At 43.7% G+C, this 21,607-nt stretch overlaps 1 protein-coding gene across 1 annotated transcript in view; it reads left to right on the top strand.

The window, feature by feature from the left end:
* The window catches only part of ADARB2 (adenosine deaminase RNA specific B2 (inactive)), a 379,575-nt gene extending 359,014 nt beyond the window's left edge, over positions 1 to 20,561 (top strand). The window contains exons 10-11 of the mRNA XM_030199275.1: positions 5,328 to 5,506; positions 20,085 to 20,561. Coding sequence (XP_030055135.1) covers positions 5,328 to 5,506; positions 20,085 to 20,261 — 356 coding nt within the window. The 3' untranslated portion in view covers positions 20,262 to 20,561. The remainder of the gene's footprint in view (positions 1 to 5,327; positions 5,507 to 20,084) is intronic.
* The last annotated feature ends 1,046 nt before the right edge of the window (positions 20,562 to 21,607 follow it).

Below are 21,607 nucleotides of genomic sequence, written 5' to 3'. Positions count from 1 at the left end.
ACAAGCAATTATTGGCAATAATTAAATTTAATTGGACTTCATGAGCATCTTAAATGAAGGCTCGGACTAACCGCGTAGTGCTATTCTATAAACTGCATCTACAGTAACACTCAGTTTATAGAATAGCACATAGGCTGGGGGAACGCGTGTACATTTAGGCGTGGCCATTCACACCACTGAAAATCTGATATTAATGCCCATGCCTAAATGTACACGCGTTTTCCTGAATTCTACAACAATGCACGTAAATGTCATTGACACCCCGACACACCTACACTCCTTCCATGGCCGTGCCCCCTTTCCAGTTACGCTCATTGGAAGAGGACAGCTGTATAAAATAGGTACTATATTTACACATTCATTACCTCTGTAAATGTTTAGAATTCTAGCATATTTGTATGTAAATGCACGAGTATGTTGAATAGTATTTATTTGCAAGGGGATATGGGAACAAAGTTGATGGGGGCATGTCGAGGCGTAGCGAAGGCGGGACTGGGGCGTGGTTATCGGCGGAGGAGAGATGGGCGTCTTTAGCTGATAATCGAAACAAGAAGGGCGTTTTTAACGAGAATTTCGTCCGCTTTATTTGGACCCTTTTTTTTCAGGTCCAAGTCCCAAAAAAGTGCCCCAACTGACCAGATGACCACCAGAGGGAATCGGGGATCACCTCCCCTGACTCCCCCAGTGGTCACTAACCCCCTCCCAACAAAAAAAAAAACACTTTAAAAACTTTTTTTCCCAGCCTGTATGCCAGCCTCAAATGCCGTACCCACCTCCATGACAGCAGAATGTGTTCTATCCTCTGACAGCCTTTCCCTGGTGAGTGTGAAACCTTTTCTGTTAAGGGCACTGCAGAGTCACATCAGCAATGCATTGTGGTGGGTGTAAGGTATTGGGCTTGTGTTACATGCTCACGATGTTGGTAGTTGGTAGGCTCTACTCCCATGGTGCTTTTCCTCTGCTTACTGGGTCAGAGTGTGCCCTATTATGTTTCCGGTAGTCCATGAGGTAGTGGCCATTTTTGTAAGCCAGTTTTAGGTCCCTTTCATGTGTTAGCCACGTTAGAGAACTTAGTTCTTACCTTGAATGTGGCTGAAAGAGGGCATTGTACACCATTCTGCCAGCTCTGACCTACTGCTCATCTCAGTACCAGGGAGACTCTTTGCCAGTGGGGCACAACCTCTGATCTGCAGTTAACTGTGAGTAAATGTGCTTATTCCAATAAAGGACATTTTCGGAGACATTAGTCTTCAGGTGTCAACTGGTGTGCCAAGATTATACAGCGGCAACAAGTCCTAGAGGCCTGCTTGTATGCAGGTCCCTGGAGCACTTTTAGTGGGTACCGCAGTGCACTTCAGGCAGGCGGACCCAGGGCTATCCCCCCCCCCCACCTGTAACACTTGTGCTGGTAAATGGGAGGCCTCCAAAACCCACTGTACCCACATGTAGGTGCCCCCTTCACCCCTAAGAGCTGTGGTAGTGTTGTACATTTGTGGGTAGTAGGTTTTGGGGGAGGGGTTGGGGGCTCAGCACCCGTGGTAAGGGACCTATGCATGTGGGAGCGTTGTCTGAAATTCATTGCACTGACCTCTAGGGTGTCCAGTTGGTGTCCTGGCATGTCAGGGGGGCGAGTGTACTACGAATCCTGGCCCCTCCCACGACCAAATGGCTTGGATTGGGACGTTTTTGAGCTGGGCGTTTTTATTTTCCATTATCGCTAAAAAAACACAAACGCCCAGTTCGGAAACGACTAAATCCATGGCATTTTGGTCCATACAAACCGTAATTTCGAAGCGGAAGATGGACGCCCATTTTTTTCAAAAATATGGTCTGTCCCACCCCTTCACGTACCCGTTCTCGGACATAGACGCCCATGGAGATGGGCGTTCACATTCGATTATGCCCCTCCATGTGTTGTAACTCTAAATCTGGGTGGGACTAAAAATCCTTAAAGCCAAAAAGGAAATTTCCCTGAGTGTGCTATCAAAGGGATACTATTTAATACAAATACAAGTCATTTCCTGGTTTTTATTATAGCTTGGGAGCCTGTAAGACAAACTTTACTTTTTAAGTCAAGCACTATGTGGTCAAACCAAAAAATACCACACTAGAGAGGGTTCGGGGACATTTTAGGACAACATCAAGAACATGCAGTGTATGCTGTCTATGTTGTGCTAAAATTTCTGGTATTTTCAGTCCCAGAACCCTCTCTAAAGTGTATGCAATACAGTAGAGTGGGTTCAAGGACTGAAATTACCAACGATTTTAGTACAACATGGAGCACAACAAAGAGAGGATAAGAGTAAGCAAGGCTTCTAATTACTTTCTGAGTCTTTCATCGCTCAGGCTTAGCTAGAAGGATCTCCCTTATTTATGAAGGGCAGAGGCAGGAGACGCAAACTGAAGACACTATTACAAGGAGGAGTCCAAGTTTATAAAACCTGTGAGGTCAGACAGAAGATTTTATGCTATAGGTGACTACATCAATAGCATTGAAGATTATATTGATGTAGTCACCTAATGCCTGTGAATGAATCGGACAGCACTAGAAGCTGAAAATACAGGAAGACTCCATCACAATGCAGATTGCAATGCAGAGACTGTGCTCTCAGTGCCCACTGGCTAACCGAATCCTTCCAAAGGCTTGGGAAAGAGGGTAACCGTGGGGGAGAGTGGGAAGGGGACAGTCTGGAGAGGGAAGGACACCACATCCTGCGTGAGGGAGAGGGGTGCCACAGAGGAATGCGGTGAAAGGTGAAGGCTGATGAGTGCAGGTGGTGAATAAAACAAATCAATTTTATTCAGAAATGAATCGATTCGAATTGCAAATCGGACAGCACTAGTGCCTACATTCCTTTATAGAATAGGCTTCTACTGGGTACCCTGTTCTAGAATTGACATTCACATGCTATTTCCCCCAGATTCTATAAAGCTTACCCAAAATTGGGCACAGATCCCAGATTGGTGCCCAAAACAAATAGCTAATGCGCACCAATGATTTAATGATTGGAACTAACAAGCAGTTAATTGGCACTAATTATGATTTAGGTGCTGAACTGACTATACACTATTCTGTAACAGTAACCACTAACTCCTCCCTTTTCTAAGAGATCCCACGTGCCTGTCCCTGGGGCGTAGCTACGTGGGGCCTGAGGAGGGCCCGGGCCCCCGTAGATTTGGCCCTGGCCCCCTCCCGACGATCCCCTTGAACCCCCCTCCTGCCACCAACCTTCCCCCGCCGTCGCTGCCCGCCCCGCCGCTTCAAATACCTTGTTGTTTGCTGGCCCCGCCAGCCGAGAATCTAGTTCTTCGGCGCCGGAGTAGCGCCTTCATTCAATGCAGTTCCTGGCGTGATCAGCTGTTTCTGACTGGGGTAGCTCATACGCCTGGTGGTAATTCCAAGTTTGGCGCGTGCTGAATCCCAAGGAAGAAAACAATTTTCTATTTTTTACCACAGGGGGCGTTCCCAGCAGTAATCAGCTGTTGGCGCGCACTGCATGGTCACCACATGGGTAGCACGTGAGCCCTTACCGCTAAGTCAATGGGTGGTGTTAAGGGCTCAGTCTGTAAATAGGCACACGCTAGTTTTAATTTTGCCACACGTCCATTTCCCAGCCCATTAAAAAAAACCTTTTTTCCAGACACAGTAAAGAAACGGCCCAACCTGCATTCAAAACATGCACCCACACTACAACAGGCCATTTTTTACTGTGCCTTTGTAAAAAGACCCCTTAAGCAGGTCCATTTATGCCTGCCATTGTCCTTGGCATAATTGAGTGTGCCTATCTTTGCCTGGTTAGCTACCCAGGTACTGCCACTGAATATCAGCCAATGTCCCAATAATTTACGGGTAGCAACCTGAGAGGTTTCTGGTGCCCCCCCCCCCCCCCCCCCGATCCTCCCATCCTCCATCCCAGTATTCAGTGCTGGTATCTGGATAGCTAACCAGGCAAAGATAAGACTGCTTTTTGTGCGGTCCTATCCATCTGATTATCTATGCAAGCACGAATATCCCTGGCACCCATATAACTGCTGACTCCTCTCCAGCTCTGCCTCCTTAAGGTCTCTCTCATACCCAGTTTCATTTTGGTTGCTTAATGTCACTATTCAGCAGGAGGAGCCTCTCCTGCCCACTTAAATCCCTTTGAATATCAGCCCCTTTATTACTGGTTGTCACAAAACTCCTAGCCACCCGCCTGGGGTTTCCCCATGGCCACTTAGAGGGTCTATCCCCAGCACAGCTTACGTCCACCTTCATCTGCCGCTTCTGCTCTACACGAGCCACCTTCCTCCTTCCAACCTCCTGTAGGCAAGTCTCTCTTTCTCTCTCTCTCTCTCTCTCTCTCTCTCTCTCTCTCTCTCTCTCTCTCTCTCTCTCTCTGCGTTTCCCTAACTGGAAAAATATCACATACAAATCTGATATTTACCTGCGGCTTTTCTTATTTAGGCACAAAATGGTGGAACTCTCTTCCAAGAGAAATAAGAGATAATGTTAACTACCTGTCCTTCCGCAAATTCCTAACAATGCTCTTGTTTATAAAGTTTTTATCTCAATATACTAATTAATTTCAGTATTTCCATTGATCATCATAACACTGCTCTAGTTGTAAAATTGTTCTCTCGCTATGTAATCTTCACATCTCACTCAACTGTAATTCAACTTTTGTAATATATGTAAGCCACATTGAACTGATATTGTTTTTGGATAATGTGGGATATAAGAACCAATAAAAATAAATAAATAACTTACATTATTATTCTATGATAGCAATTATGCACATAATTGCCAATATAGAATTTGCACTTGGCATGTAGCAATCCAGCACCTAACATTTGGCAGCCTGTAGAAAATTATATATTGGTCAATTACATATCACCAGGGACCCACCTAAAATCCAGCACATACTGGCATGGCCCTGGATATTCAATACTGCTGCCCAGACACGGCCCAGCATTGAATATTGGGACCTAATTTTGCCCACGGCAGTCTGCATTTTAAAATGCCACCTGCTGAATATTGACCGGAAAGAATTTTCGTGTGATTCTCTGTAGTGATCTCTCTGTGGTGTATGACTCCGTAGCACTACCCTGAGTACTATTATTATAAACACTTTTCCAATAAAGTGAAAAGTACAGAATGCCACACTGTAGAAATCAGATCTGTCTTACCATTACCAATGCAATAGCAATGCATAATAAAGTGTATCTTTCTTAGAAAATAATTTTATCAGGAACAGCAAAAGCTTACCTCGTACAATGGCTCACTATATGAACAGAAATCAGGTTTTTACAGTTGAGCTCAGTAGCCTTTTTCTCACCTCTGCCAGGTGTGAGTCATGCTGAAATGCGCCAGTCAGGAAAATCCCCACATTTCAGTGTGAACTGGATTATGGGCAATGCTGATCTTGAAGTTATCAATGCCATGACAGGAAAAAGAGCTTGTGGGCGTTCTTCAAGGCTCTGCAAACATATGCTTTATGCTCGCTGGACGAAGCTCTATGGCAAGGTTTGTACAGAATTTTTTTTACTTATTCGTTACATTTGTGAGATATCAGTCCTCAATAAAAGGCCCCAGACAACTTAGCCGCGCTATAGGCGCACTGACCTTTTAGCATGTTAATGCTAGATAGTTAGCGTGGCTTAATAAACAGGGCCCTTAAAACAGTAAACAAGAAATAATACAACACCAGGGAAAAAAAAGCTAATACCACAAAACAGGGGCGTAGCCAGACTTCGGCGGGAGGGGGGTCCAGAGCCCAAGGTGAGGGGGAACATTTTAGGCCCCCCCCCCCCGGTGCCGCCGACCCACCCCGCCATTGCCGACCCCCCCCCGCCGCCGCCAAACCCCCCCTGCCATTGCCGACCACCCTGCCGCCGCCACCACCAACAACTTTGACCCCCCTGCCGACGACCCTCTCGACCCCCCTCTCACCGCCAACCCTCCCCCACCGTCGCCTACCTTTGCTGGCAGGGTCCCCCGCCAGCCAAGGTCCTGTTCTTCCTTCGTTCTGTTTCTGAGTCTGACGTCCTGCACGTTGTACATGCAGGACGTCAGACTCACAGAAACAGAACGAAGCCTTGCGATCTGCAGGGCTTCATTCTGTTTCTGTGAAGTCTGACGACGTCAGACTCAGAAACAGAACGAAGGAAGAAGAGGACCTCGGCTGGCAGGGGTTGGGGACCCCCGCCAGCAAAGGTAGGCGATGGCGGGTTGATGGCGGGTTGGCGGTGGATGGGGGGGTCGAGAGGGTCGTCGGCAGGGGGGTCCAGGGCCAAATCTATGGGAACCCAGGCCCCCATGGCCCCACGTAGCTACACCCCTGCTACAAAATAAAAAAATTTAAAAAACGTAGATTATAAAAACCTTAATCAAAAGTCTGAGTTACATTCCATGATTCTAGACAACCCATCTTTGATACTGTACATCTGTTAACTGCTAAGAAATTAAGGGCCCCTTTTGCAAAGGTGCATTAGCGTTTTATAGCACGTGCTAAAAATAAGCATGCGCTAAACGCTAAAGATGTCCATATGTTCCTACAGGCGTCTCTAGCATTTAGGGCCTGATTCTATATATGGTGCCTAAAATTAACGCACATTAGGCAATTATGCCTAAGTGTATTCTAAATACCGCACGTAAATCTGCATGTGCTATTTAGAATACACTTAGGCTTAGTTCATGTGAATAAATCTATGAGCGCATCCATTTACGCCAGTGAAAAGCTGGTGTAAATCCTTGCGTGTAGATTTATGCACACTGGCAACGCATGTAGATTTTGGAATGCCCATAAAATGTCCATTTTCACGCCCCTTTTTGACTGCATGAGTTTGAATTTAGGTGCAGTACATTACAGAATATGCTTAGCAATGTACGCTCGCAAATTCTAATTTTTGCCAATTAGTGCTTGTTATTGCTTGTTAACAATGCTTAACAGCTTGTTAAAAAAATTAATCTATGCTCATAGTTATAGAATATGCCTAGATTTACATGTGGCGTGCTATATAGAATCTGGGGGTTAGTGCATGCTAGTTAATTATTTAATATGCTAAAAACACTAGCGTGCCTTTGTAAAAGACCCCCTAAATGCATGGATACAAAGCTACGCAATAGTTTCTGCTAAATACTTTACACCCTGCACTAAGCTTCTGGGTGATTTATTAGTTTGATTACCCAGAGACATCTCAAAGCGTTTGTTCACCTGTTCTACAATTACACGTGCATTTTTATTTATTAAAAGCAATGTCATTTTTTCTGACCATATAGAGCAAGTGATAGTGATGTGTAATTAAAGCATGCCTACCCATCAATCTCAAACCCATTGATCAGGTTCAAGGTACCAAATCATCGCATGCTCTTAATTATAATTCGTATAATCAGAGTGCCTTGATGAAGGTCATGTTCTATCAGTCGAAAGAGAAGCTGCCGTGCATATCAAAAATTATATAAGTAAGATGTAATCAAAATTGTACATGATAAGGTAGGATGGATTATTTAATATTATGTATTTAATTTTTATTATTATTCCTGCATCATTCTTCTTGCGCATAGGTTTTGAAGTATATTGAATCAAGATGCACTGTTATGCTTATTCTATCTATGTCTGGAGTGCCTTATTTCCAACAAATTTGTTTAAGAGGAAGTGCAGTGTTCAGGAAACATTTACCACAAATTCTGCTCTTAGGTATTGTTAACACACAATTTAGTATGTTTTTGTATTATAGCCTGCTTCTCTGTCTCTTGTTTTTAATTATTTTATTTAATTATCATAGTTTATAGCCTAGCTTTCTGTTTACAACCTAACACACAGTAACAATATTACAAAGTTAAATAAAAAACACACACTTTTCACAAATAAATATGCCAAACCAATGGTAACAGTATAGCATCCCAGCAGCCTAACCATTAAACTCACTAGAAAGCCCATTTCCCATAGAACATTGAGGGGCCCTTTCACTAAAGGGTTGCCATGTGGCAACCCGGAACTACCGCCAGCCCAACATGGCTGCCAGCATTAGTTCCGCCTCCAGCGTGCGCCATTTCTGGCACTGCTGGATTTTTAAAAAATATATACTGCAGGGGGTTACCCAGCGGTAATCAGCGCTGCCCGGTTACTGCCGGGGTAGTGTGGGAGCCCTTACCAGTGCTCTCCTCCCACATTGCCACACGGTAAGTGCAAGCTTACTGCATGGCCATGTGTTCTTTCAGGCTTTTTACACACTGCACTATAAAGGGCCCTGGCATGCAGCAAAAATGGCACCTGCTGCTACCGCAAGGCTCTTTTTACCGCAGCTCGGCAAAAGGACCCCTGAGATTGGAATTCAGATGTCCAGGTCAGTATGTGCTCAATTCCAGCAGTATTTTACAAGAGACTCTGCCAGACACATAGCCCTTTGTAAAATACAGTGCATTCCGGTTAATAGGGACACCACTTAACAGGGCGGTCACATATTTCGGCCAAAAGCCGGAGAACAGAAACAAAACACAGTTCAAATGGTGTAACGGCTCTGCTTATTTGGGACAATGCACCGTTTATTTGGGCCAATAGCGTATATAAAACATAATCAATACATCACAATATGGGTTGCTGCGTTTACGTACACATAATGCTGTGGAGTGTGTCATATGTAGAGCAAAGGAGCATCAGTTTTTTCTTAACCAGCACAGAACAAAAAGATAAGGGGGATCTATTCCTTTTACTTTTCTTTTATGAAACTAGAGTAAACTGTACTTTTTTTCGGAGTGGGGGGAGATGCAGCTAAAGTGAAAGCCTTCTCAGCCTACTAATGCAGTTCAAGGAGCTTGAATGAATGGGTGATGAGGGCCGCTATATTAAGACACCTAAGGCATTTACCTTTAGAAGTCAATACAAGAAACAGTAACTGCAGGTCACACAAAACTTTTCCAGATCCTTTTTTCCTTCAAAATCCTTCTGTTGTGCCAATCAAGCAGATGGTTTACAGGAAATATAGCTTGGCCCCAGTGACTGAAAATAATTTTAACTAGCTTTACATGCCTGGTATGTTTGTTTTCATCTTCCTGTCTCATTTTTTAAATTGTAACATGTCAACTTTGTTTTTTGGGGGCAGCTGCTTAATTTGGGCAATGTACTATAGTCCCAGTGTGTCCCAATTAACAGCAATCCACTGTACCTGTAAAGACACGCAGGAGTGAATGCATATTTGTAAGAACACACAACAGAAGCAGCCATTTTACATGGCCTGGGCTTCCAGGATGGCATTGTAGCATTATATGTGAATAAAATAAGCAGCGTGAATCTGACACCTTCCATGTTCCAGTGTCAATTTTACAACTTTCATTTGCAAGTAACTACAGTCAATGAAGTAGCGAGGCCACAGTTTTTATTTTTCTTCATTTTGGAGGTGGAAATAAACAATGGGGCATTCGGGAGAATAACTCCATAAATCTCTTGTGTAAAACTCTAGCCGAAACAAGCACGTTTTAAAATTGTATGCATGCCTTTGAGTTGATTTAATACCTAATGGATAGGTACATATCCACAGGTGTTATCAGTGGAAATCTTGGGAAATTGGTTAGTCTCAGATTAAGTTTCCTAGATTGATTTTCCAAATATTCTAACCTATGTAAGGTAAAGTTCCTTTCCTTAATTGAGACTTGACTCAAATTCTCCAATTTGTGTAAGTTTTCCCAAGTTGTTTCACTTCAGAAAACTCTTGGGTATTTATTTGCTCCTGGATTAGGACTACCTCAGACAAAACCTTAATTTCCACTGTATTTTTTGAAATCAAAGATTGCAGGGAGGAATGCAAAGTGAATGTCAAGTCCCAGAGTGACTCCATTGTCACTACGGCTGGTTTACTTAATGACCCCAATGAAAGCATGGGGGGGGGGGGGGGTTAAGGATCTGGTTCAAATTAGTAACTATCTTTAAAGGAAAATTTGAAATTTGTTGTCCTACCAGACCGCTCTCCACCACCTCATCTGGCATGGGCAGGTTCCCTCCCTGTACATTCTGCTCCTCTTCTCCTGGAAGCTGAACTGCAGGCCCCACTTCCATGCCTCCTCGTCCTGGCTGTGGGGGAGCCGCATGCATGACGGGGCTCAAAGAAACCCCGTCTACACTGCCGGCCAACTCAGATACGTCGGCACCGGTAGCAGGGGAAGAAGCTTGAATAGGTCCCGTCGTCACCCCGAAGCGTTCAAACATCGGTTGCTGGAAGGGGTGAGGCCTGGTAGGGGTTGAGGGAAACTGTCGTACTTTTCCTCTCCTTTTCCCCATCTCGCGAGGGGTTCAGGAGTCCTCCTCAGCTCTAATTCGGAGCGCGTCTGGGGGCATCTGGTGCGCAGCAACTCACTACAATGCCATCTTGGATCAAGAACAGATCTCTCTCTTTAAACTGGGCTGCTGTAAGATTTTTATATCTCCCGTATTTGACTCTCCAAACAGTCAAACCTGGCAGCTGTGCTTGACCATGAACTACAAACTGATTAGACAAATTATCCACCTTTAAAGAAGCCTGTGATGAATGTACCTGCAGAGATTCATCTAGCTTGTGCAATGCTTCCCATAAGGATTCTAATGTATAGAAACCACTCCATCCGAAGCTCTACTCCTTTCCCCTAGAATAGGGGAAAACACCGCTAGTGGTAACCTCTCCAATGCTGAGCTGACTTCTCAGTCAGAATGGTCAGGACACTCAGTAGCACCGCTCTACAAAGCACTTCCGGGTTGTAGCAGAGTGGTAAACGATGCAGGGTTCAAGCTCCATCCTGTGAAGCTATTGGGACCTCCCAAAGCCAACAAAACCTCTGAATGGGGCTGAACACCACAAGAGTCTAGACTTGTCTGCTTTATTGAGGGAGGCTCAGTGGGTCCTGAAGAATAAGACTCAACTTTGCCTTTCTTTTCCCCATACTGGCAGAACAGCAATCATATACTGTACAGAACTGAGCAATTTCCTTCCTGACACCATCTTGGTCCCTGTAGATAGCTTTTAAGAGAACCCTTTTGTATATCCATTATTTTTTCATATTTACTTGTTAGACAAACTATATTCCACCATTTCTCCTGGGGAGAGGGATTCTGTGCAAAATTTTAGAAAATTATGCACACAATATTTTAAAATTTTGCATTGTTTATTTGTAATGTTTTTGTGCAGAATTCCCCCATCATAAGACCTGAAATCCCCTCCTGCCTTTTCCCTCCTCAGTCTCTAGCCTTCTCAGTTCCCTCTGTCACTCTAACTGCAGTTCTCTCTCCCTCTAACTCTCAGCAAGACCCCTAATTCTGTCTGCCCCCACCTCTCATTCTTCCTCTACCAGGCACACAACCCCACCTCTCATTCTTTCTTCTTACCTCCCCAGCTACCATTGTAGCTCTCCTCCACCCTCCCCACGGCACTCTCTCAAGCTTGATCTCCTCCCAATGTCACAATCTCAGCAAGTTCTGCCCTGCTCCTGCCGCTACACAATGTCACAATCTCAGCTTTCTCTGCCACCTCGCCCATCCCCATAGTGCATAATCTGTTTTCTGTGCCCTTCTCCCATCCCATCCCCATAGCATTCGTAGCTTTCTCTGGCCCCAGTCCCCGTGGCACACTCTTCGCTTGCTGAACCTGTCCTCCAAATCCCTAGGGAACACTCTTACCTCACCCTGCTTCCCCCCCCCCCCCCCCATATCCATGACACCCTCATCTTTTCCTTCTCCCCCCAGCACCCATAGCACACTCACTTTTCTGTGCTTCCCCATCCCCCATGGCACCATCACCTTGTCCTGTGTCCCACATCCATCCCCATGGCACACCCACCTTGCCCTGCTCCCCCCATCCCCATGGCACACACACAGTCAGCATTGAGTCTCTTCTCACTGTCTCTTTCCCACAAATGCAGAGATCATGCAGCAAAAGGAGCAAGAAATAAACCACTGCACATTGGGTCATTTCTTCCTCCTCTGCCAGCTTAGACCCAGCTGCTCATGTGAACCCCGGGACTGTACGGAGGCTCAGACAGTTCTCATAAACAGTTGGGGCTGAGCTAGAAGAGGAAGTGACCTGATGTGCAGCAGTTTACTTCCTGCTTTTCTTGCCATGCGACACATGCGATCATGGGGGACAGACAGTAAGGAAAGACTCAATTCTGGCATCTTTGCAGAATTTTGCACAGCAAGTGCAGAACTACATGCATTTTGCAGAGGTAGGGAATTCTGTGAAAATTCTGCACTGCACAGTTGCACAGAATTCCCCTAGGATTACACCATACATTAAATTCCATATCCATGTTGTTCTTCCAATGCAGTAGTATTTGTTGCAATCCAAAGGATAATAAAATATTTGCTTAGCATCAGCTTATGACATTGTGTTTGAAATTGCTCCTTAACAACCTTGTAGGTGATTGGTTCCATTAGAAATAAAATTGTTCTAATTCACTCCCAAACCTGTTCCCGAAGGGTTTTATATCTTCACCAAGGATCAACATATGAACCATTGTACCTAAAAGCTTATTACATGACCAACATGAACCTGCTGTCTAAATGATTTCAAATCTATTTCAAGATAGACAGAGCAATAATTAAGGTGGCAAAAACAAACTATTTCATTTCAGTGTACAGAGAATAGCTCAAGTCTTGCCAAGGAACTCTTTTATATAGTGCAAGAGTTGACGGGAAAAGATGAGACACATAGAATGTGCCACACTGGGACAGACCAAAGTTCCATCAAGCCCAGCATCCTGTTTCCAACAGTGGCCAATCCAGGTCACAAATTTTTTTTTTTTGTTTTTTGTTACATTTGTAAGATCCCAAAAATGCTCAATACTTTTTATGCTGCTTATCCCATAGGTGCAGATGGATGTCTTAAAATGCCTAAAGTCCATTTGCTAAAAACATCCAGATCCTGATTTTGGAAAGTCAGAATTTGGATGTTTCACATTGCAGTTTGTCCAAATAGCTAAGGGGCGTGTTGTGGGTATGTTTTGGATGGGATTAGGAAGGGCCCAAAAGTAGGACGGCAACAGGGTTTTTCTAATGGGAAGGACGTCCGTGTCTAAAAAGAAGGACCTGTTGTAGTCACATCCAAGTTACAAAAAGTTGCTGTAATTGAGCAGCTGACCACTGGAGGGATTAAGGCATGACCCCTCCTTAATCCTCTAGTGCTTGCTGTCCCCCTGCCTCTCCCCTGAAAGAGAAACTGGAAAGGAAAGCCAGGCTCTATTGGTAGACCTTTCTGAACAAAGCAGCAAGCAGGTCAGAAGAGTAGCCTAGTTTATTTATTTTTGTTACATTTCTACCCTGTGCTTTCCCACTCATGGCAAGCTCAATGTGGCAGGCAATGGAGGGTTAAGTGACTTGCCCAGAGTCACAAGGAGCTGCCTGTGCTGGGAATCGAACTCAGTTCCCCAAGACCAAAGTCCACCACCCTAACCACTAGGCTACTCCTCCACTCTACTCCAGTTGGTTAATGTAGTGGACTATGAACCAAGAGACCCAGTTCACTTCAACTCATTTTTGTTTTAATAATTCTGAACCTTCCAGAAAAAGAAAAATATCTACTGTACCTAAATATAAGACACCTGCACAGCTGAAGGCTATTGAAGTGGTGTACATTCAGGCATAGTAGATATTCTTCAGGTCCTAGAGGGATCACATTTACAAAAAAAGTTATAGTTAGGTATGAACCTGTGCCCTTTGTTTTACAGTCCACTGTACTAACCACTAGGCTGCAGGGATATCTGTGTGAATACCACAAAATACAAGAGAGGATAGAAAAAAGCTTTTACCACCCCTTGAGGAAAAATCCATATCAAGAATATCAGTGGGCATGATTAGACAACTGAGGACTGAAAAAGAAAGAAGACCTCGTATAGGTTGGTGTTAGTATCCTGGGGGATATGTGTGGCCATATTTTTTTTAAGTGATGCCAGACAGATAGTTCATGTTCATGTTTTATGTCATTCAAAAGTGGGATGCTTCACTTTGGAAAATGGCGATTCATTTTGGACATTTTCAGTGAAAAAAAAGGTTCGTCTCCTAGCCATAATCAAACAGAAAATCAGATAGCCATTTTGTTTCTTTGATGTTTTGAGCAGAACATTTTTGAGCGGAAGTGACCACTTCAAAAAGCAAGACATTCAAGGTCAGGTACTTCAGATGACAGGTATCCAGTGGCTCAAAAGGAGCTTTATTCAGTTGGGTAAGGACAAAGTGAGCCTTCTCCGGAGTAAACCCCACACTCTGGAATGCAGGGCCGTGCCAACACGGTAAGCGAGGTAAGCATGGCAGGAGAGGAGGGCGCCCCGCCGCACCATGCTTACCTCGCCCTCTTCTCCCCAGATCTTTTTTCCTTTTTTTTGTTTAAATTTACCTCTGTCCGGCGGCAGCGTAGCGTTAGTGAGAAGGAGGCGGCGCTCCCCCGCCCCGACGTGTCAGTCTTCCCTTCGCTCAGTGTCCCGCCTTCTTCTGACATCAGAAATGACATCAGAAGAAGGCGGGACACTGAGCAAAGGGAAGACTGACACGTCGGGGCGGGGGAGCGCCGCCTCCTTCTCACTAACGCTACGCTGCCGCCGGACAGAGGTAAATTTAAACAAAAAAAAAAAGGAAAAGGATCTGGGGAGAAGAGGGCGGGTAGTGTAGCGATTGTTTTCGGGGGGCAACTGCAGGGGGCGCCGGAGACCCTAGGCACGGCCCTGCTGGAATGCACTGCCTGAAAGGCTGTGCTTAACACAAGACTATCTCTACTTCAGGAAGCAGGTGAAAGCTTGGTCTTCAACCAGGCCTTTAATGGAAGAAGTAACTAACTTGTTAGTCTCACTCACACACACAAGGAGTGACTCAGGCTGCACATACTGCAGCAGGACATGTTTATCCACTCCTACCCTAGCTGAGATATTTAACCATCTCTCTGACCTCATGTGCAACTTTCTTTAAATCAATCATCCTACTTTCTAACTTCCTACTTTCTTACCTATCTATATGTTACATCTTTGCTTCACCCTTCACTATCAATTATAATGTTCTATTACGTTTGTGTTGACATTGTAAATAGTATACCATGCTATACTTTGTATTGTTTTTGAATATTTTTACTACTGTAATTGTCTATTGCTCATGTTTGATCTATTCTTACTGTACACAGCCTTCAGTGAATTCCTTCAAAAAGGTGGTAAATAAATCCTAATAAATAAATAAATGTTGATATCCCATGATATTGTAGGGGGCTTGATGAGAGGTTTTAGTAAAAGCAAGTCCTTCATGAAGTGAACAACTAAATGCAGAGAAGAGATGGGCTCATAGGCGCCCGGTATAAGAGGCTTGGGGAGGCTAAGCCTCCCCAGCCGAAAGCCAACCCAACAAGCCTCCGCTCGCTGCCTCCCCACGATATCCGGAGCAGCATCAGCACAACAACAGAAAGAAGAGCGGCAACTTCCTGCGGGACCTGACCTTCTGTTCTGCCCATTCGCCAGCGTGAGCGCGGTGAAAGACGCCCCGCCCCCGACTCACACTACTGCCAGTAGTAGATTAGCGATTACAGCAGGCCTGCCGACTCTGCCTTCGCCACTGACGCGTTCTTCCTCTGTTTCCTGCTTCCGCGAAGGCGGGACATGTCACAGCCAGGGAAAAGTCCGAGTTCACGAGGCAGGGCTGCTGTGGTCTCTACAGTGCAGCACTGCACGCCACAGAAGAAAGACTAAGGCAAATGTCCGATTACTTCTGAGGGGGAGGGGTACTGAGGGAGATACTAGAACCAGGAGGGAGAGAAGGAAGGAGTGGGACTTAGAGGGAGGGACTGGAGAGGGGTGGCAGAAAGCTTGCTTGCTGAATCTTTGGGGGAGAGAGAGATGAGGCCTTCAGCTCTCTCACAAAGGTTCAGCTTGAACCTTTGGGAGAGAAAGAGAGCTGAAAGTGCTGCTCTGATAGTCCTGGGTGGGGTAGGGAAGCAGGGCAGGCAGGCAGGAGGAAGAAGAAAATATGTAAGACCCTGGAGGGGGAGACAAGTTATAGATGTGGACTGGGGGGCGGAGGGGGAAAGAGAGCTTGCTGAACCTGCGGGGGAGAGCTGATATTCAGCCATGGTTGTAATATTTGATTTAAAGAGAGAAAAACTGCACATGGAGGAAGAAAATAGGCAGAAGCTGGATCCACTGGACAGACAAGTCTGTGGAAGACCCAGCTTTTACTTACGGCAAGAAATGAAGAAGAAAGGCGGAAAGTAAAGAAATACATGGAAAGGAAGCCCTGGAAACGGAGTTAAGAGGACAGATAGCAGCAGAATCGGATACTGGGCCAGCATGATCAGAAAAACAAAGTCACCAGACAACAAAGGTAGAAAAGATCATTTTATTTTCATTATAGTGTTTGGAATATGTCCACTTTGAGAATTAGGTGCTCAACATTAAAAGTTTATATTTATTTATTTACTTATTTATGGCATTTTATCCCACATTAAACATGAATTAGGGTGTTTTGTGGCTCTACATGAGAATTGTGATGATATGATCCCTTGTTTCATATTGTTGACGGTCTGCATTTTCCGTATGGGTGGTATATTGGTGTATTAGGTTCTGCCCAGTGTAATATTTATGGTACAGTAAGGTTCTGAGTGTGTTTTTGCACAAAGTTGTGCATAGTGTTTTGCAGTTGAGCGATTGTGGTTAGTATATGCTTTGAGCAACCACTTTATTCCTTCACATATGATACATAGCTAATATCTAAATTTAATAAAAGGTATTGTGACTTTTATTTTTATTTTTTTTTTCTGTGTGTTATCAGACAATTATGGATTTAAGGCCCCCCCCTGGCCCCACCCCTAACCCCGCCCCCTTTAGCCTCCCCAAACAGTTGGGCCACCGACCGCCTATGGATGGGCTTACCCTGTACGCAATAATAAGCTCCAGTTGCACTAAGGTGATCCCATACCAAGCTGGTCTTGAGACTTATCTCTGCCAGGTGTAGAAGGTACTCAAGCAGGTTTTGTGCAGGACAGGAAAAAGGATCTAGAGCCTTGCCCTCACTCCAGATGGCAAACCTCATCTACTTGAAACCATACAGCCTTCTAGTGGAACCTCTCCTGGAAGCAAGCAGAACCTGAAAGACACTCTCCGGTAAGTCTAAAGAGTCCACTTCTAACTCTCAACATCCAAGGTGCAAGTAACAGAGACTGAATGTCAGGATGTAAGAGGAAGCCCCTGTTCTGATTGATAAGGGTGAGAAAGCATTCCAAGCTCCACAGATGGTCGCAACTAGGTCCTTAAAATAGAGGGAACCAGAACTGCTGCGGCCAGTAGAAGCATTGAGAATCATGGTTCATCAGTCCTGATTGAGCTTCAGGAGAATTTTCAATATGAGAGGCATTAGAGAATATTTATTTATTTGTAGCATATCTATCCCACATTTTCCCACCTATTTGCAGGCTCAATGTGGCTTACAATTGTTCCGTAATGGTGATCAACAATTCCGGAAAAGAGAAATACATAGTTAAAATGTGGAGGTGACAGAGTGGAATTAGGTATTCAAATAAATAAAGTTCATTTTCGTAATAAGAAATAAAAGATAATCGGATAAAACTTCAATCGTAGTAGATTAGACTTGAACAATCAGGTGTAAAGAGTTACGTTATATGTAGTTCTGGTGTAAATTTTGTTATTGGTATTTAGGCTGGATCTTTGTGATAAGCCTTCTTGAATAAGTTAGTTTTAAGTAGTTTTCGGAAATTATTTATATTGTGTGTTGTTTTTATTGATTTTGGTAATTCATTCCATATTTGCATGCTTATATAAGAGAAACTGGTTGCATATGTTGATTTATATTTTAGTCCTTTGCAGTTGGGGTAATGGAGATTCAGGAACGTACGTGATAATTTAGTAGAATTCCTGGTTGGTAGGTCTATAAGGCCTGACATATATCCCGGAGCTGCACCGTGTATGATCTTATGAACCAGAGTGCAGACCTTGAATGCAATGCGTTATCTCAGTGGAAGCCAATGTAATTTTTCTCTTAGGGGACTGGCGTTTTCGTATTTCATTTCTCCAAATATGAGTCTAGCTGCCGTGTTTTGTGCAGTTTGGAGTTTCTTAATGATTTGTTCTTTGCATCCGGCATAAATTGCATTGCAGTAGTTGACTTAATACCATTGATTGTACCAGTCTGCAGAATATTTCCCTTGGGAAGAAAGGTTTTATTCTTTGAGTTTCCACATTGATTGAAACATTTTCTTTGTTTTGTTTTTCGCATGGCTTTCTAGTGTAAGATTTCGGTCAATTGTAACTCCTAGAATTTTCAAACTGTTTGAAACAGGAAGGGTAAAGTTAGGGGTATTTATAATGGTGGGTTTATAATTGTTATGTTGTGATGAGAGGATGAGACACTGTGTTTTATCTGCATTGAGTTTCATTTGGAATGCATCCGCCCATGAATTCATAATTTGGAAGCTGTGTTTGATTTCTGTAGTGATTTCTGTTACGTCATGTTTAAACGGGATATAGATCGTGACATCATCTGCGTACATATAAGGATTGAGGCCTTGGTTGGATAGCGTTTTGGCTAAAGGTGTCATCATTAGGTTGAAAAGGGTCGGTGAGAGTGGAGATCTGGTTTCCAAGGTGGTGATATAATCAAATTTGATATCACTTGATATGTTCTTGCGGTCAGGAATCCTTTGATCCAGTTTAGTACGTTTTCTGCAATTCCAAAATATTCTAAGATATTTAGTAGTATTTTGTGGTTTACCGTGTCGAACGCGCTGGACATGTCGAATTGAAATAGAAGTATACTGTTGCCAGTTGCGATTGCTTGCTTAAATTTGGATAAGAGAATAATTAGTACAGTAAAGCGAGGATACATACCTGTAGCAGGTATTCTCCGAGGACAGCAGGCTGATTGTTCCCATTGATGGATTGTCATCCACGGCGGCCCCCACCAACGGAATCCCCCAAAGCAAAAATCTCAAAAGCCCCGACAGAACCCCCTGGCGCGCAGAGCGCGCGCACCGCGCACGCGTGGCCATCCTCCCTACATGAATACATGTACAGAAGACTCTTCCCCCTGTGAAGAAGAAGAAAGGCATCTGAGACTAGTTTACTGTCTGACCCCAGGCAGAGCTGAGGGACTTTTTCATTGAGATGAGTGACAAACAGGCCTATCAAGGGGGTGCCTGTGCTCAAAAGATCCACTCAGTTTTGTAAGAAATACACATATACATTTTCGGTTTGCCCAAGCCATAACCAAACTACACCCCTCTGAAATCTCTGCATCCTAGCCATTTACACATGTAAATAGCCAATCTATATGTGCAGATCATCCTATTTACAGGTATAGATGGTTCTGATATTACTCCACTGTGTTCAAGTACGGGAAGGCTGGGAAGGTCATTAAAACAAAAGTGCTGCACGTACACATGGGTGGGTGTGTGCATATACTTGTGCTTTGATGTAATTATCTGAGTAGACACAGTGTCATCCGGCTGTTATGTTAGGTTTTACATTGCAAGTTGCCCTTGCAAACAGAACTCTGTTCTCTAGAACATGACAGCTCTCACCAAGGCTGGCAGGAATCCCTCTGACCTGATTAGTGCCCTGTGCGTGTTTCACATCATTCACGGCAACAGAGAGAGCAACAAGAAACTCCTCAGATCATGTCCAGTCCTTGCTCTTCTAATGTCACCTGTGGTTCTATACTGCTTCTTTTCTATGTCCAAAAGATATGCTTTTCCAGCTTAGATTAGCAAAAGGGGATTTTCTGCCAGAGTTTGTAACTAAGTGCAGCTGGGTTCCCCCCTCCCCCCCAACAACATATCAAATGACTCACAGTGATTTCTGTTTTTCTGTCTGCTTGTTTGGAGCAATTAGTCATCTATACTTCTGATTAGCAAAACACATCATAAAAGATTTTGGGAATGATTATTGCACATTCAGATACATGACATTATATAAATTAGAAACACTGGATGAAATTATATCCTCTACAGTGATGGTGAATGGTTTAATGTGTTTGTGATTTAAAACCAAACAAGGGCGAGAGAGGCTACAATTTATGAAATGGAGATCATATGACAGCTGAAGCCTCCAGTTTGTATAGGATCATTCATGTGTTTTTATGTTTTTCCTCCTTTGGCAGCTGAACACTTGGATCCCAAGCCGTGGGGATATATCATCATTGTACTGTGAGGCAAAGCTGATGGCACCAGTGTATCAGTCTGTAAAGCAGCAGCTCTTTTCAGCATTACGGAAGGCAGGCTTGGGCACCTGGATGAAGAAACCCCCAGAGCAAGATCAGTTTCTTCTAACTGTATAAATCATGAAACATCTTTGCCATATGAGCAGAGTCGAGTGACTGCAGGAAGACACCGGCAGGCAGTACGCTGCAGCTGACACACATGGTATAGAGTGTCCGTTGAGCAGTTAAAAATAATAAACTTTACTAGAGTAGTTTTGTAATTTGGCAATGCAAATACGTAAAGGGAACAATGTGTGTTACGAAATTAAAGCACAAATTGTAACTTTAGGAGACTGATTTTTAAGCACCCATTTTGATCTTATGTAGCTTGTGTGTGGTCCAGCTACAGTATGATCGATAGAAAAGTTTTGCTCCGAAGATTAGCCCTTATTAATTGTCATTAATCCAGAGGAACAGTTTGAAGACAAGGAACTGACTCCAACTTTAGCAACATTTAACAAGATTACTAGTGTTGGTCATCTAACCTTTATGCGTCCTTTGACTAAGTTATTACAATTCTTATTAATCCAGATTTACCAACAGCTATGAATGGACCAGGTATTACTGCCTTATGATGTAATAGGGTCCCCTGGGTGGTGAAAACAGGTACCATGTAAGATGACTTCTAAACCAAAACAAGAGAGGAGACCATTGGGTCATCTTCATCACAGTCCCAGAGTCTTCTGTCCTATGTACAGAGTTATTCAGCCAAGCCTAGGATTTGTAGCCATACAGAGAATAATTAACATCAACTCCTGAAATTATTTGAAATAAATGATTCTGAATAATAAATTGGTAAATCCAAAGTAACAAAAAAAATTAGTAGTTACCAGGTGATTTCAGACTGGGGATTTCTATTGAGTTTAGGCTCAACCCCTCCGACCATTTTTACATCTTCCTTAATAACGTTGTTCCAAAAACGACTTCCAGGTTCAGATCAGCTGAACTGATGGGTTTTGTGGCAAAAGTTCCTCTCTTTTGAGGAAATTTGAACTGTTCACAGTTTATATATTTTTTTCCACTGAGTCAACACCAAGAATTAGTAACTTGAGAAAATAAATTTAAAAGAGCCAAAGCTTCCCTTGAATCACAAACTAATGATCTACGAAGTATCTAGTACAATATAGGACCAATCCACATGTTTTTATACAGAGAACACTCATATGTTCCAAAAGTCCAAATTGACTCTTTTCTTATAAATAAATAGACCTTTATAAGGGAAAACATACAAAAGGTTTGAAACTCTGAATAGGTTATTCTATGTGTATTTAAACCCGGGTTAGTGTGTTGCCTGGGTGGTCACCTAGAGTGTATCCGGGAGTGGGAACCCAGTCCATAAAAAAAAACAATAATTATTGGTTTTGAGACCAGGGCAAGGACTAGCTTACACCAGGAGGCAGAATAAGCAGTTCTTTCAGACTTTT

Source organism: Microcaecilia unicolor, chromosome 1 (genome assembly GCF_901765095.1).
Source record: "Microcaecilia unicolor chromosome 1, aMicUni1.1, whole genome shotgun sequence".
NCBI lineage: Eukaryota > Metazoa > Chordata > Amphibia > Gymnophiona > Siphonopidae > Microcaecilia > Microcaecilia unicolor.
Note: the sequence above shows the minus strand (reverse complement) of the source record. Positions and strands in the feature narration are given on the sequence as shown.